Genomic DNA, 13,535 nt, shown 5'->3' on the forward strand with positions numbered 1-13,535 from the left:
TTTATTCTTTACATTTATAATCCAACTTTCATAAAGACACAGCAAATAACTTTTTCATGCGCGCATAGTTTTGCAAGGTCCATTTGGAGACACAGAGCGTCAATGATCTTGGGAAAAAAATATCAAAAGTTCTTCCTTTTCCGACTGCGTCAATTGCTTCTTCACTGCTATTTTCATGAAATAAAATTTGGGGAAATATGTGCGTTTTTTTTGTCGCAGTCTCCCCTTTGCATTCATTGCTTCTGTGTCTTAGCAAAGAAACTGTAAACTTTGGTCTATGTTAGGGGTGACCAATCTCGGCAACTTTTAAGACCTGTGGACTTCAACTCCCAGAATTCCCCCAGGCGGGGGAATTCTGGGAGTTGAAGTCCACAAGTCTTAAAAGTTGCCAAGATTGGACATCCCCGCACTACTGCTTTGGTTTGAGATTGATAATCATTCTCCAGATCTTAGAAAACTGTTTTATTCTGGCGCACAATTCATCTTGCTAATTATGCCTAATTATAGGAATCCTTTTTAAAAAAATTTTTTTTTTAAAAAAAAAGCTTACAAAAACGTAAGCTTGGTCCTGAGTTTTAGCTTTACGACCGAAATTATGACTGTGAATATGGCCTCTCCAGCGAAACGTATGATCCAGTTCTGAAGTTGTAATGCAACACACACACACACACACACACAAAGAGAGAGACAGAAAGACATGACTGAATTTTTAGCTGCTCGGCAACCAGGCCCCATTTACGTGATTTTCAGTATCCTGTGGTTACATAGCCCTGATTTACGCATTGAATAGAAAAGAATTGGAAGGGACCTTGGAGGTCTTCTAGTCCAGCCCCCTGCTCAAGCAAGAGGACCTATATGATCTCAGACAGGCAACCAAGGGGTTTTGAAGTGGTATTAACCCTTCACGTGATCTTGATTCTGTCCCTCTGTTGACGCAGCCTAGCACTGTGTTGGCTTTTTTGGCAGCTGCAGCACACTTGCTGGCTCCTATCTAAGGGATGGTCCACTAGGACTCCGAGATCCCTCTAACAGATGCTACTGTTGAGCAAGTAGAATAGAGCTACAAGGGATCCTGGAGGTCTTCTAGTCCAGCCCCCTGTTCTCAAGCAGGAGGACCTATGCCATATCATACAGGTGAATGTCTAGTCCCTTCTTAAAAATCTCCAGTGATGGAGCGCCCACGATTTCTTCTGGGGGTAATATGTTCCTCCTTCATTATTCTTATAAATAACTCAAGGCGCCAAACAATACTGCTTCCTCCTCCTATTTTCCTAACAACAACAATCCCGTGAGGATGTGAAGGAAAGACAGGAAAGGAAATGAGGGGGAAAAAAAGGCCCAAACTGCAAAAAGAAACAAAATTAAAACAATAGAAGTAGCTTCCAATTTTCTTTGCAGCAATTATAAACACAAAGGCAACATTATCTCTTACTCTATAGTTTTCTTTAAAAAAAAAACTCTTTTTACGATCTATTTCTTCTCATCGAAATCGTGTTTATTTTAAAAAAAACTTCATTTATTTTTTTAAAAAAACGTGCAGAAATTCCTGGTGAAGCAACAATCAGGAATATGGCTTGTGGTTGCACAGGTAACCTTCTAATTTAATTCCTGCAACTTGCCCACCCTGTGCACGGGTCATAAAGCGAGACCTGGGTTTGTATGTAAATTCATGCCATAGTCAGAAAAATATAAAATTCAGTCTGTCTCCTTCCCCTGAAGTAGAGATTCGAGACACACCAGTGACCAACCCACAATACTACCTATCTTCATTGTGGTCTATTTTTCATGAGTTGGCTGGATGCTGGAGAATTGTTTATGCACATTGCAGGGATTTATTCAGAATTCCTGCCTCATCCCACAGGCTGGAGAAATGTTTACGCAGCTTGCAAGAATTTTATTTCGAATTCCGGCATAATCCCACAGGCTTAACAATTTTGCAGGGAGAGATCCAAAACGGATAGCAGAATGATTAAAATCTTATTCATCATATAATTGCAGACGAGATGCCCAGAATGGGATTATTTTCAGAGTCGCTTTGAAGGGCAAAGATGAATGGCAAATAAATAATAATGATGATGATTATGGCAAAAGAAAGCAAATGTAGTACCAATAGCGACGGGCCCTTTGGGTGCAATCCCAAAACATCCAGAGCACCCCTTGAATGCCACTGCCATTGACAAATTCACCATCGGTCAATTGCAAAAGGCAGCTTTACTCAAAAGAGCTTAAATCCTGTAATGAAACTTTAACCCCATTCAAGCATCCACATCTGCCTATCCCGGGTCCTTGGGCGGACAAAAAGGCCCAATCCAGACTGAACATCTGGCTGACTCTGCAAAGAACCATAATAAGCAAATCCAAAACATCTGGAGCACCCCTTGAACTGACAAACTGGCCATCGGTCAATTGCAAAAGGCAGCTTGATTGGGAACAGCTGACATCCTGCAACAATATCTCTAAACACCCATCAAATATCCACATCTTCCTATCCCGGGTCCTTGGGAAGGACTCAATAGGTGGATGCCAAATCCATTCTGAACATCTGGCTGACTGCATGATGAACAATAATAATAATAATTCAGCGTGGACAACTGTCTTCTCCCATCCTCAGTTGCCCTTTTCACACAAACCTCACGGGCTAAGAACAGCTGTGTTAGGTTATCCAGATGCCACCCAAAGAGAGGCCCCTTTTATATCCACCACGCAACTGCAATCCTTAACGCAAGATTTTCTGGTGTTTGGTTTCGATTTTAAAGAGTTAAAATCCTGCAAGGCGTACAGATACCCTGGGCTCCGGATTCCAAAAAAATGAGGGTCGTAAGAAGCTGAGAGCTCATGCTTTCTTGCAGCTTCTGTGGTCCGTGGTTTCGCTTAGTGACTTCGTGAAGGAGGGTCTCCAGAGAAAAGCACGGTTTTAAGTCTCGGCCGTCTGTAGCTGTTCGAGCTGATCCAATCGGGACAAAGAATCCGCACTCTGGTTCCCAGTCTGGTTCCCATTGATGGTACTTGCCGGTAAGGATTTCTTGACGTTTGACCTACGTGAGGAAAGGGAAATTGAAGAAAATTAGCAAATGTGGGCTCCTTGGTGCTCTCTGAGCTTGGCTGTTTACTGGCAGACGTTTCATTACCCAACTAGATAACATCATCAGTGCTTCAGTGTGTGGGGCTTGCCCTGGGGTGGAGTTTGTCAATAGCCAAATAGCCTAGTGCAGACATGTCAAACACAAGGCCCGGGGGCCAGATCCGGCCCGCGAAGTGGTTTCATGCGGCCCGCAAAGCCATCCTGGAAACAGTGAGGGAACGGCCCCCACTGCCTTGGCCCTGGCCCAGAGACCCTCCTTCTGCCAGAGACCCTCAGATCTGTCCCACTCCTGCCCAGGCCCTCATAGGCACCCTTGATGCGAATGATGTAGAGCTGGCCATGCCCACCCAGTAGGCCATACGCACTCTAGCTACGCCCACCCAGTAGGCCATGCCCACCCAGGCCATATCCACCCGGCCCCTTGAGGGCAACCGCAATGCTGATGCGGCCCTCAATGAAATTGAGTTTGACACCCTGGCCTAGTGGACGACAACGTGAAGTATTAATACCACTTTACAAGGCCTTGATAAGGCCACACTTGGAATCCGGCATCCAGTTTTGGTCACCACGATGTGAAAAAGATGTTGAGACTCTGGAAAGAGTGCAGAAAAGAGCAACAAAGATGATTGGGGGACTGGAGGCTAAAACATACAAGGAACGGCTGCTGGAATTGGGTATGTGTAGTTTAATGAAGAGGAGGACTAAGAGGGGGACATGATAGCAGTCTTCCAGTATCTCAGGGGCTGCCCCAAAGAAGAGGGAGTCAAGCTATTCTCCAAAGCACCTGAAGGCAGGAGAAGAAGCGACGGATGGAAACTCATTAAAGAGAGAAGCAACCTGGAACTAAGGAGAAACTTCCTGACAGTGAGGACAATTAACCAGTGGAACTGCTTGCCACCAGAAATCGTGGGCGCTCCATCACTGGAGATTTTTAAGGCTAGACAGTCACTTGTCTGAGATGGTGTAGGTTCTCCTGCTTAAGCGGCGGACTGGACTAGATGACCTCCAAGGTCCCTTCCAGCTCTATCCTATTATTATTATTTGTCATTCAAGAAAGATAATAAAAAGCTAAGAAGGGGGGGGGGAAAGACCAGTATATATACAGTAGCTTTCCCTACCGGTGTTGGTATGTGCACGGGATTTTCTCCTTAGTAGTACCTTGATTGGGCTATTGTTTTCTGCTTGATGGTTTGTCTGGAGTTCATCCCTGCTTATCTAGGTTGCTAGAAAGGATCTGTTCTGTATTTTTTGCTTGTTCGTTTGCTTCCTTCTCAGCTTTTTATTGTCTTGTTGAAATGGGGTGAGACTGTGGTTTACTTCTAAATCATCATCATCCATCGTTGGGATAGAGCTGGAAGGGACCTTGGAGGTCTTCTAGTCCAACCTTATACCATTTCAGACAAATGGCTGTCCAGTCTCTTCTTAAAAAGTTCCACTGTTGGAGCATTCACCACTTCTGGAGGCAGGTTGTTCCACTGGTTAATTGTTCTAACTGTCAGGAAGTTTCTCCTTAGTTCCAGGTTGCTTCTCTCCTTGGTTAGTTTCCATCTGTTGCTTCTTCTCCTGCCTTCAGGTGCTTTGGAGAAGAGCTTGACTCCTTCTTCTTTGAGGCAGCCCTTGAGATACTGGAACCCTGCTATCATGTCCCCCCTCGTCCTTCTCTTCATTAAATGTAAATCGTGGACCATCTGTACATCAATACACGCTAAGCCACGAGATTGATCTGGTGCAGGGGGTCTTCCAACTTGGCCCTTTTAGGACTTGTGGACTTCAACTCCCAGAATTCCTCAGCCAGGATGCTTCAAGACGGGTCTTCCAACTTGGCCCTCTTATGACTTGTGGACTTCAACTCCTAGAATTCCTCAGCCAGGATGCTTTAAGACAGGGGTCTTCCCACTTGGCCCTTTGATGACTTGTGGACTTCAACTCCCAGAATTCCTCAGCCAGGATGCTTTAAGACAGGGATCTTCCAACTTGGCCCTTTGATGACTTGTGGACTTCGACTCCCAGAATTCCTCAGCCAGGCATTTGTGCCTGGCTGAGGAATTCTGGGAGTCAAAGTCCACAAGTCCTCAAAGGGCCAAGTTTGAAGAGCCCTGATCTGGAGGATATCAATTTAGCCCAAGATGGGTTTGCAAGCCCCCATCATTGAGAAATCCAAGTGGAAAGATTTCTTACCAGGTTAGAAGTTATAAATAATAAATCTCTGCGAATCGGGAATGCTTTGCGGCTGCAGGCAACCTACCTGACTTCCTCATATTTTTTCCCTCGGTAAAAGTGGCTCTTTCGGAGAAGATACAGCAGGACCAGGTCACAAAGAAACGCACCCTGGATGGCAGAAAAAACACACTGTGAGCGGAGTAACTAGCAGCAACTTTTAAAAAATGGTTTCGTGTTTTCAGTCGCACGCTTGTTCTAGGGAGGCTTTTTAAAAAAATTATTTTATTATACTTTAAGTTGTGCAGTCCAAACTCGCAGTGCCGCTTAAGCTACTGTATATAATATCTTAATATTTTAATCATGTTTAATAACAGAAGATACAATAAGATAATACGGGTATTCCAGAACATACAACTAATCAAGGAGAGAAGCAACCTAGAAGTAAGGAGAAACTTCCTGACAGTGAAAACAAATTACCAGTGGAACTCCTTGCCTCCAGAAGGTGTGAATGCTACAACACTGTAAGTTTTTACAAAGAGACTGGACAGCCATTTGTCTGAAATGGCATAGGGTTATCCTGCCTGAGCAGGGGGTTGGACTAGATGACCTCCAAGGTCCCTTCCAACATTATTATTATTATTAACCTGCCTCCAGAAGGTGTGAATGCTCCAACACTGGAAGTTTTTAAGAAGAGATTGGACAGCCATTTGTCTGAAATGGTATAGGGCTTCCCACCTGAGCAGGGGGTTGGACTAGATGACCTCCAAGGTCCTCCTATTATGATGATGATGATGATGATGTTCAAAGTCTTGGGAAAAAATGACGACCGTCGCATGCATCCCCAGGTTCACGTAATCAGAATTTGGGTGCTTGGCAACCGACTCGTATTTATGACGGTTGCAACGTCCAAGGGGGTGTCACGTCATTCCCCTCTTGCGACCTTCGGATGAGCAAAGTCAATGGGGCGAAGCCAGATTCACTTAATGACCGTCTTAACAACTGCAGCGATTCACTTAACTTTGGCAAGAGAGGTCGTAAAATGGGGCAAAACTCCCTGAAGGAATGTTTCGCTTAGCAACGGAGATTTTGGGCTGAATTGGGGTCGTTAAGTCAAGGACTACCTGTAATAAGATATGGTAATAAGATAATATGACAATCTTCCTTGGCCTATAACTTCAATTGGGAGCAGAATTTCTGTTGCGAATCAAAGTGAATCAAACCCAATTTTATGAACTTTTTTGCCAGGGTTGTTAAGTGAATCATGCGGTCATAATAAAACAATAATGATAACAAAATATAACAATAACAATAATAACAATAACCATTATAATATAATAATAATAATAAGTTGGAAGGGACCTTGGAGGTCATCTAGTCCAACCCCCTGCTCTGGCAGGAAACCCTAGACCATTTCAGACAAATGGCTGTCCAGTCTCTTCTTAAAAACCTCCAGTGTTGGAGCACTCACCACTTCTGGAGGCAGGTTGTTCCACTGAACTAAACAACAACAACAACAACAACAACAACAACAATAATAATAATAATAAATAAAATTAAAGGGACCTTGGAGGTCATCCAGCCCAACCCCCTGAAATGATTCCGGATTCCCTCATTGACTTTGCTTGTTGGAAACCAGCTGAGAAAGTCACAAATGGGGGAAAGCATGTGATCCCACAACGCCGCAACCATCAAATAAATACATGCTGGGGATCCAGTGCCTGAATTAGGATCGCGTGACCGTGGTTGTAAGTGACTCGTTTCAGCAATGTCGTAACTTTGAATCGTCGCTAAACGAACAGTTGTAAGTAGAGATGGGAACACTTGGGGAAAAACCTGGAAAAATTGGGGAAACGAGGTGGGGTTTTTTTAAACGGCCTTGGGGGAAAAATGGGTAAAAAACCCTGGTTTTTTCCCCCATTTTTTTCCCAAAGTCGTTTTTTTTAAAAAAAAAAAACTTTTTTCCCCCCCAATTTTTCCCTTTCCCCCCCCCCCCCGAAATTTTTCAGATTTTTGTCCCAGGCGTTCCCGTCTCTCATCGTTAAGTCAAAGATTGCCTGCAATCCAGCAGTTGCTTGCTTCCAACCCAAAGGAGTGACCTACCACTCCCATCAGCGCAAGACTGGATCCCACGTTGATCACCGTCGGGATGATGTTGAACTTCCCTGCCTGAAAAGAAAGGGAGAAAGCATGAGTTTGGGGAGGTGCGCGCGGATTTTAAGGTTTGTACGTGCGACTCGTAGCCACAATTCAGCCCAAAACTTCTGTGGCTAAGCTGTTGCTAAGGGAGCTCTGCCCCGCTTTGACGACTTTTCTTGCCACGACTCTTAAGCGAGTCGCTCCAGTTGTTAAGCCAGTCGCACGGTTGTTAAATGAATCTGGCTTCTCTCGTTGACTTTGCTCGTCTGAAGGTCGCGAAAGGGGATCACGTGGACCCTCACCTGACCCATCACAAGACCCTCACCTAATGTAAGGGGAACGGTTGCTGGAATTGGGTAGGTCTAGTTTAATGAAGGAGGACGAGTGGGGGCATGATAGCAGTACTCCAGTATCTCAGGGGCTGCCCCAAAGAAGAGGCAGTCAAGCTATTCTCCAAAGCACCCAAAGGCAGGACAAGAAGCAACGGATGGAAACTCATCAAGGAGAGAAGCAACCTGGAACTAAGAAGAAACTTCCTGACAGTGAGAACAATTAACCGGTGGAACTCCTTGCCTCCAGAAGCGGTGAATGCTCCAACACTGGAAGTTGTTAAGAAGAGACTGGACAGCCATTTGTCTGAAATGGTATAGGGCCTGGGTAGGCAACCTTGGCTCTTTTATGACTCGTGGACTTCAACTCCCAGAATTCCTGAGCCAGCCATGCTGAGGAGAAATGGAGAGGTTGCCATGCTGAGCCACGCCAGCTCAGGAATTCTGGGAGTTGAAGTCCACGAGTCATAAAAGAGCCAAGGTTGCCTACCCGTTGCACAGGGTTTCCTGCCTGAGCAGAGGGTTGGACTAGATGACCTCCAAGGTCCCTTCCAACTTTATATTATTATTATTATTATTATTATTATTATTATTATTATTATTATTATTATTATTATTATTATTATTATTATTATTATTATTATTATTATTATTCCACCCCATTTACAAGATCCGCTGACCACACGAGGCCCTTACAAGCAGAAGGAACACCAACACCAACACCTTTCTGAAGAGGTTACCCAGGCTGGTAACGAAACGTTCGGAAACCAACCAACACCCGGGCTGCGGACATTCGCCACTATCGCGAATCTATGTTTTTCGCACCCTCACCTTGCCATTCACCATGATATCAAAGCGGATCCCGTAGGCTTTGATCAGCATTCGGAAATCGTTGTCAGCCACGCTCCGGTAATACTTGGCAAATCTGAACAACAACAACAACAACAACATCACAAAATGTCGTGTGATTTATTTTTTCCAAGTGGAAATCTCTTTTTTTTTCCCTCCCTTCGGCATCACTGACAGATTTATTGTCTGAGGACAGATAATCCTCCACTTACAACTTAGGGGCTGTTCAAAGTGACGACGACACTGGGGAAAAAGTGACCGTTTTTCAACACTTAGCAACCGTTGCAGCATCCCCTGAAGTCACGTGATCAAAATCCGGACACTGGGCAACTGACTCGTATTTATGACGGTCGCAGGGTCCCCGGGTCACGTCGTCCCCTTTTGAGACCCGATGAGCAAAATCGACGGAGGAGCCGGATCCGCTGAGCAACCGCGTTACTAACTGAACAGCTGCAGTGATTCGCTTAACGATCGTGGCAGGAAAGTTATAAAAGGGGGCAAGGCTCACTCACTTAGCCATGGAAAGTGTGGGGGTCAACAGAGGTCATAAAGTCAAAGGTTGCCTGTAACGAAAGTCATTAATTTTATTATCTATCGCCTACGGAGACTTGTCTGTCATCCCCTGGGAATGACCAGATAGGGCCGGGGTAGGCAACCTTGGCTCTTTTATGACTCGTGGACTTCAACTCCCAGAATTCCTGAGCCAGCCATGCTGACTCAGGAATTCTGGGAGTTGAAGTCCACGAGTCATAAAAGAGCCAAGGTTGCCTACCCCTGAGATAGGGCTTCATGGATATCGGGTAGCTCAGGCTTATGACTCTTGCAGCTGTGCAAGGATTCCAAGCTAGGCCCTCACTTGACTCCTCCTTCCAGCCTAGCTGGCAGTTTCCCAGCACTGACCTTGGCCACTGAAGCAACTTCAGAAAGATTGAAACTGCCGCAGTGGCAGGGCAAGGATGCGTCAGCCAAACACCGCCTCCGTCTCCGTTACCTGAAGTTGTATCCAGAGGAGACCGACTTCTCCCCAAATTTGTTATCTAGGCGGCTGAAAGAATAGCGAGGGTTGCATTCGGATGGCTTTTTATCCAGGTTGCAGTCCCATTCGATCTGGATCCCAATCACACCACCCTGGATTTAAAAACAACAACAACAACACCAAAAGGTTTTCTTCCGTTTTGGCAGAAGAACAGGAAGCTGTTTCCCTCAAAAAACCTTGGGAGATTCACCAGAGTTGGCAGGATGGGTCCACGGCCTGTACTAAATTCAGTTAGTCCTTGACTTACGACTGACTGCATAATAATTCAAAGTTCGAATGAAGCCCTCCCAATAGGCCATTCATTCCCCGCCTCCCCACAGCCACATTTTGGGTGCATTTTTGGCTGTTTGCAGCATCCAGTGGACACCTGCCTGATTTATATCACATTTAGGCATGAAAACCGGTTGAGTGACTTTGGGTCAATCATCAGGAGACGGTGAGTTCTAGTTCCAACTTAGACATGAAACTTGCCTGGGTGACTTTGGGTCAATCATCAGGAGATGGTGAGTTCTAGTTCCAACTTAGACATGAAACTTGCCTGGGTGACTTGGGCCAATCACCAAGAGACTGTGAGTTCTAGTTCCAAAATGAAACTTGCCTGGGTGACTTTGGGCCAATCACCAGGGGACAGTGAGTTCTAGTTCCAACTTAGACATGAAACTTGCCTGGGTGACTTTGGGCCAATCACCAGGGGACGGTGAGTTCTAGCTCCAACTTAGACATAAAATTAGCCTGGGTGACTTGGGCCAATCACCAGGAGACTGTGAGTTCTAGTTCCAACTTAGACATGAAACTTGCCTGGGTGACTTGGGGCCAATCACCAGGAGATGGTGAGTTCTAGTTCCAATTTAGGCATGAAAGCTGGCTGGGTGACCTGGGGCCAATCACCAGGGGATGTTGACTTCTAGTTCCAATTTAGGCATGAAAGCCGGCTGGGTGACTTGGGGCCAATCACCAGGGGACGGTGAGTTCTAGTTCCAATTTAGGCATGAACGCCGGCTGGGTGACCTGGGGCCAATCACCAGGGGACGGTGAGTTCTAGTTCCAATTTAGGCATGAAAGCCGGCTGGGTGACTTGGGGCCAATCACCAGGAGACGGTGACTTCTAGTTCTAATTTAGGCATGAATGCTGGCTGAGTGACCTAGGCCCAATCACCAGGAGACGGTGAGTTCTAGTTCCAACTTAGGTATGAAAGGCGGCTGAGTGACTTTGTCATAACGATCACTTTATGACAAACCACCAGCTAAAGGAAGGAGCAGCCTACGTTTGTGTTCATACCTCCGAGGCCATCTCGTGAAAGTTGCTCCCGGCCCAGCTGACCAGTTTCCCCAATGAGAAGATGGGGCAGTAGGGCTGGTCTGCCCCATAGCGACACGTTTTCAGATAGGCATCGTTTTTGGTGTCAAGGACATTGGTTCTATGTCAGGAAGACAAGAGAAGTGAGAAGGTCAGGAACCTGGGATTTTCAAAAACGCAGCGCCCGTCAGCAACGCAAGCTGTCTCGGCGTTGTAACTGGGCAGAGTAATCCTCACTTAATGAACATTCATTTAGCAACCATTTGAAGATATGAGGGCGCTGAAAACAATGACCAACGCTTACCAAGTTGGGTAATGAAATGTCTGCAAAGAACCAAGCTCAGAGGGGACCAAGGACCCCACAGTCCTCCTCTTCCTCCTCCTTTACACCACAAACCCCACTCCCTTCTAGCACTGATGATGTTCCCTAGTTGGGTCATGTCATGAAACATCTGCAAGAAAAACAACCAAGCTCAGAGAGGATCAAGGAGCCCACAGTCTTCTTCTTCCTCCTCCTCCTCCTCCTCCTCCTCCTCCTCCTCCTCCTCCTCCTCCCTTCTAGCACTGATGATGTTCCCTAGTTGGGTCATGAAACATCTGCAAGAAAAACAACCAAGCTCAGAGAGGAACAAGGAGCCCACAGTCTTCCTCCTCCTCCTCCTCCTCCTCCTCCTCCTCCTCCTCCCAAACCTGATTCCCTTCTAGCACTGATGATGTAAGCTAGTTGGGTCATGAGATGTCTACAAGAAAACCCAGCCAAATTCAGAGAACACCAAGGACCCCACAGTCCTCCTCCTCCTCCTGTCCGCAAACCCTACTCCCTGTGAACACTGATGATATTACCTAGTCAGGTCACGAAATGTCTGCAAGGAAACAACCAAGCACAGAGAGCATTAAGAACCCCACTGCCCTCCTCTTCCTTATGACCATTTTTCACACTTAAGACCGTTGCGTCAGCCCCACGATCACGGGATCAAACTTAGGAGGCTTCACAACTGGCAGGTATTTATGAGAGTGGCATCATCCCAGGATCATGTGATCACCTAGAACTGAGGAGAAATTTCCTGACAGTCAGAACAATTAACCAGTGGAACTCCTTGCCTCAAGAAGCTGTGAATGCTCCAACACTGGAAGTCTTTAAAAAGAGACTGGACAGCCGTTTGTCTGAAATGGTGTAGGGTTTCCTGCCTGAGCAGGGGGTTGGACTAGATGACCTCTAAGTTCCCTTCCAAGTTTATTATTATTATTATTAACAACCTGCCTCCAGAAGCAGTGAAAGCTCCAACACTGGAAGTTTTTAAGAAGAGACTGGACAGCCATTTGTCTGAAATGGTATAGGGTTTCCTGTCTGAGCAGGGGGTTGGACTAGATGACCTCCAAGGTCCCTTCCAAATAATAATAACTACTACTACTACTATTATTATTATATTATTATTGTTGTTGTTGTTGTTGTTGTTATTATTATTATTATTATTATTATTATTATTATTAGCGACCTTACGACCATCAAAGTCAATGGGGATGCCAGATGGACTTAACAACCCCATTAACAATCTATGGCAAGAAATATCGCAAAACTCATTTAACAACTGTCTTGCTTAGCAACGGAATTCTGAGGCCCAACAAGTCGAGAACTACTTGCCTCGGACTTTTATCTATTAAATAGGAATGCTCGCTCTGGCGGGCAGATTGTTTTTTTTTCATACGTACGTTGTTTTTATAATTTTAAATTTTATCGTTTTAATGCTGCCCAGAGTCTTACGGAGCTGATGGCTTTCTGAATTTAATTTTTTAAAAAAAATAACTTAAAACATGGAACCCTGTCATCTAGAATTTTAGTCTTGCATCAGCACTGAAATGCGGCAACCTGGAAAAACTGCTGTTGTTCCTTTCCTGTCCTTATTCCCCTCCCTCATAAACTTTGATCCACAGATCTACAGAGAGATTTTTCCGATTTTTGGCTGTTGTTTTTTTTTTCCTCCCAAAGTGATTCCTCCAAAAATTTGGAAACTTGTTCCTGGAGGCAGAACATTTCCTATAAGGGTGTCGAAAACAACTAAAAGGGAAAGAAAGGGAAAAATAAAAATGAGGAGGAAAATCTTACTTGGAGAAATTAAACTTGGGGAAGCGGATGGTGTTCTTGATGTAAACCGTGAAATTCTCAGCGCCAGCCAGAAGAGCGGACCTTAAAAATAAATAAAAAAGAGATGGGTTAACTGAATTATTTCATACTTGAGTAGGATCAAACCAGATTTTAGTTATAGCCCCTTAGGCCAGGGGTCCCCAATCTGTGGGCCGCGGCCTAGTAGTGGACTGTGGGCTGGTGGCCCCCGGGCCATGGGACATGCGCGTGCACACACCCAGTCACGCTAGCACCACGGCCGCGGGGAATGAAAACAGGACGCCAGGCCGCACAGTGAAAAAATGGGCTGCCGCCATGCCTCGCGGCGCAAAAACAAGCTTACGCTGCGCCTCAGGGTGTAAAAATGGGATGCCACCGCGCCTCGCGGTGTGAAAATGGGATGCCACCGCACCACACGGTGCGAAAATGGGATGCTGCTGTGCCGCGGGGTGCGAAAACAGGCCGCCACGGCACAGGGTGCAAAAACGGGCTGATGCCACGCCACAAGGCATGAAAATGGGACG

The 13,535-nt window shown here is 45.7% G+C and overlaps 1 protein-coding gene across 1 annotated transcript in view; it reads right to left on the bottom strand.

Moving 5' to 3' along the window:
- Positions 1–2,914: 2,914 nt before the first annotated feature.
- P2RX5 (purinergic receptor P2X 5) overlaps positions 2,915–13,535 on the bottom strand; it is a gene marked incomplete at its 3' end in the record, with an annotated part of 32,121 nt that continues 21,500 nt past the window's right edge. The window contains exons 6-12 of the mRNA XM_081313273.1: positions 12,994–13,074; positions 10,872–11,010; positions 9,548–9,684; positions 8,539–8,632; positions 7,343–7,408; positions 5,328–5,410; positions 2,915–3,035 (exon numbers count right to left, since the gene is read on the bottom strand). Of these exons, the coding sequence (XP_081169399.1) occupies positions 2,915–3,035; positions 5,328–5,410; positions 7,343–7,408; positions 8,539–8,632; positions 9,548–9,684; positions 10,872–11,010; positions 12,994–13,074 (721 nt within the window). The remainder of the gene's footprint in view (positions 3,036–5,327; positions 5,411–7,342; positions 7,409–8,538; positions 8,633–9,547; positions 9,685–10,871; positions 11,011–12,993; positions 13,075–13,535) is intronic.

The sequence above is a fragment of the Vipera berus genome (assembly GCF_964194415.1).
Source record: "Vipera berus genome assembly, chromosome: 1".
Classification (NCBI taxonomy): domain Eukaryota; kingdom Metazoa; phylum Chordata; class Lepidosauria; order Squamata; family Viperidae; genus Vipera; species Vipera berus.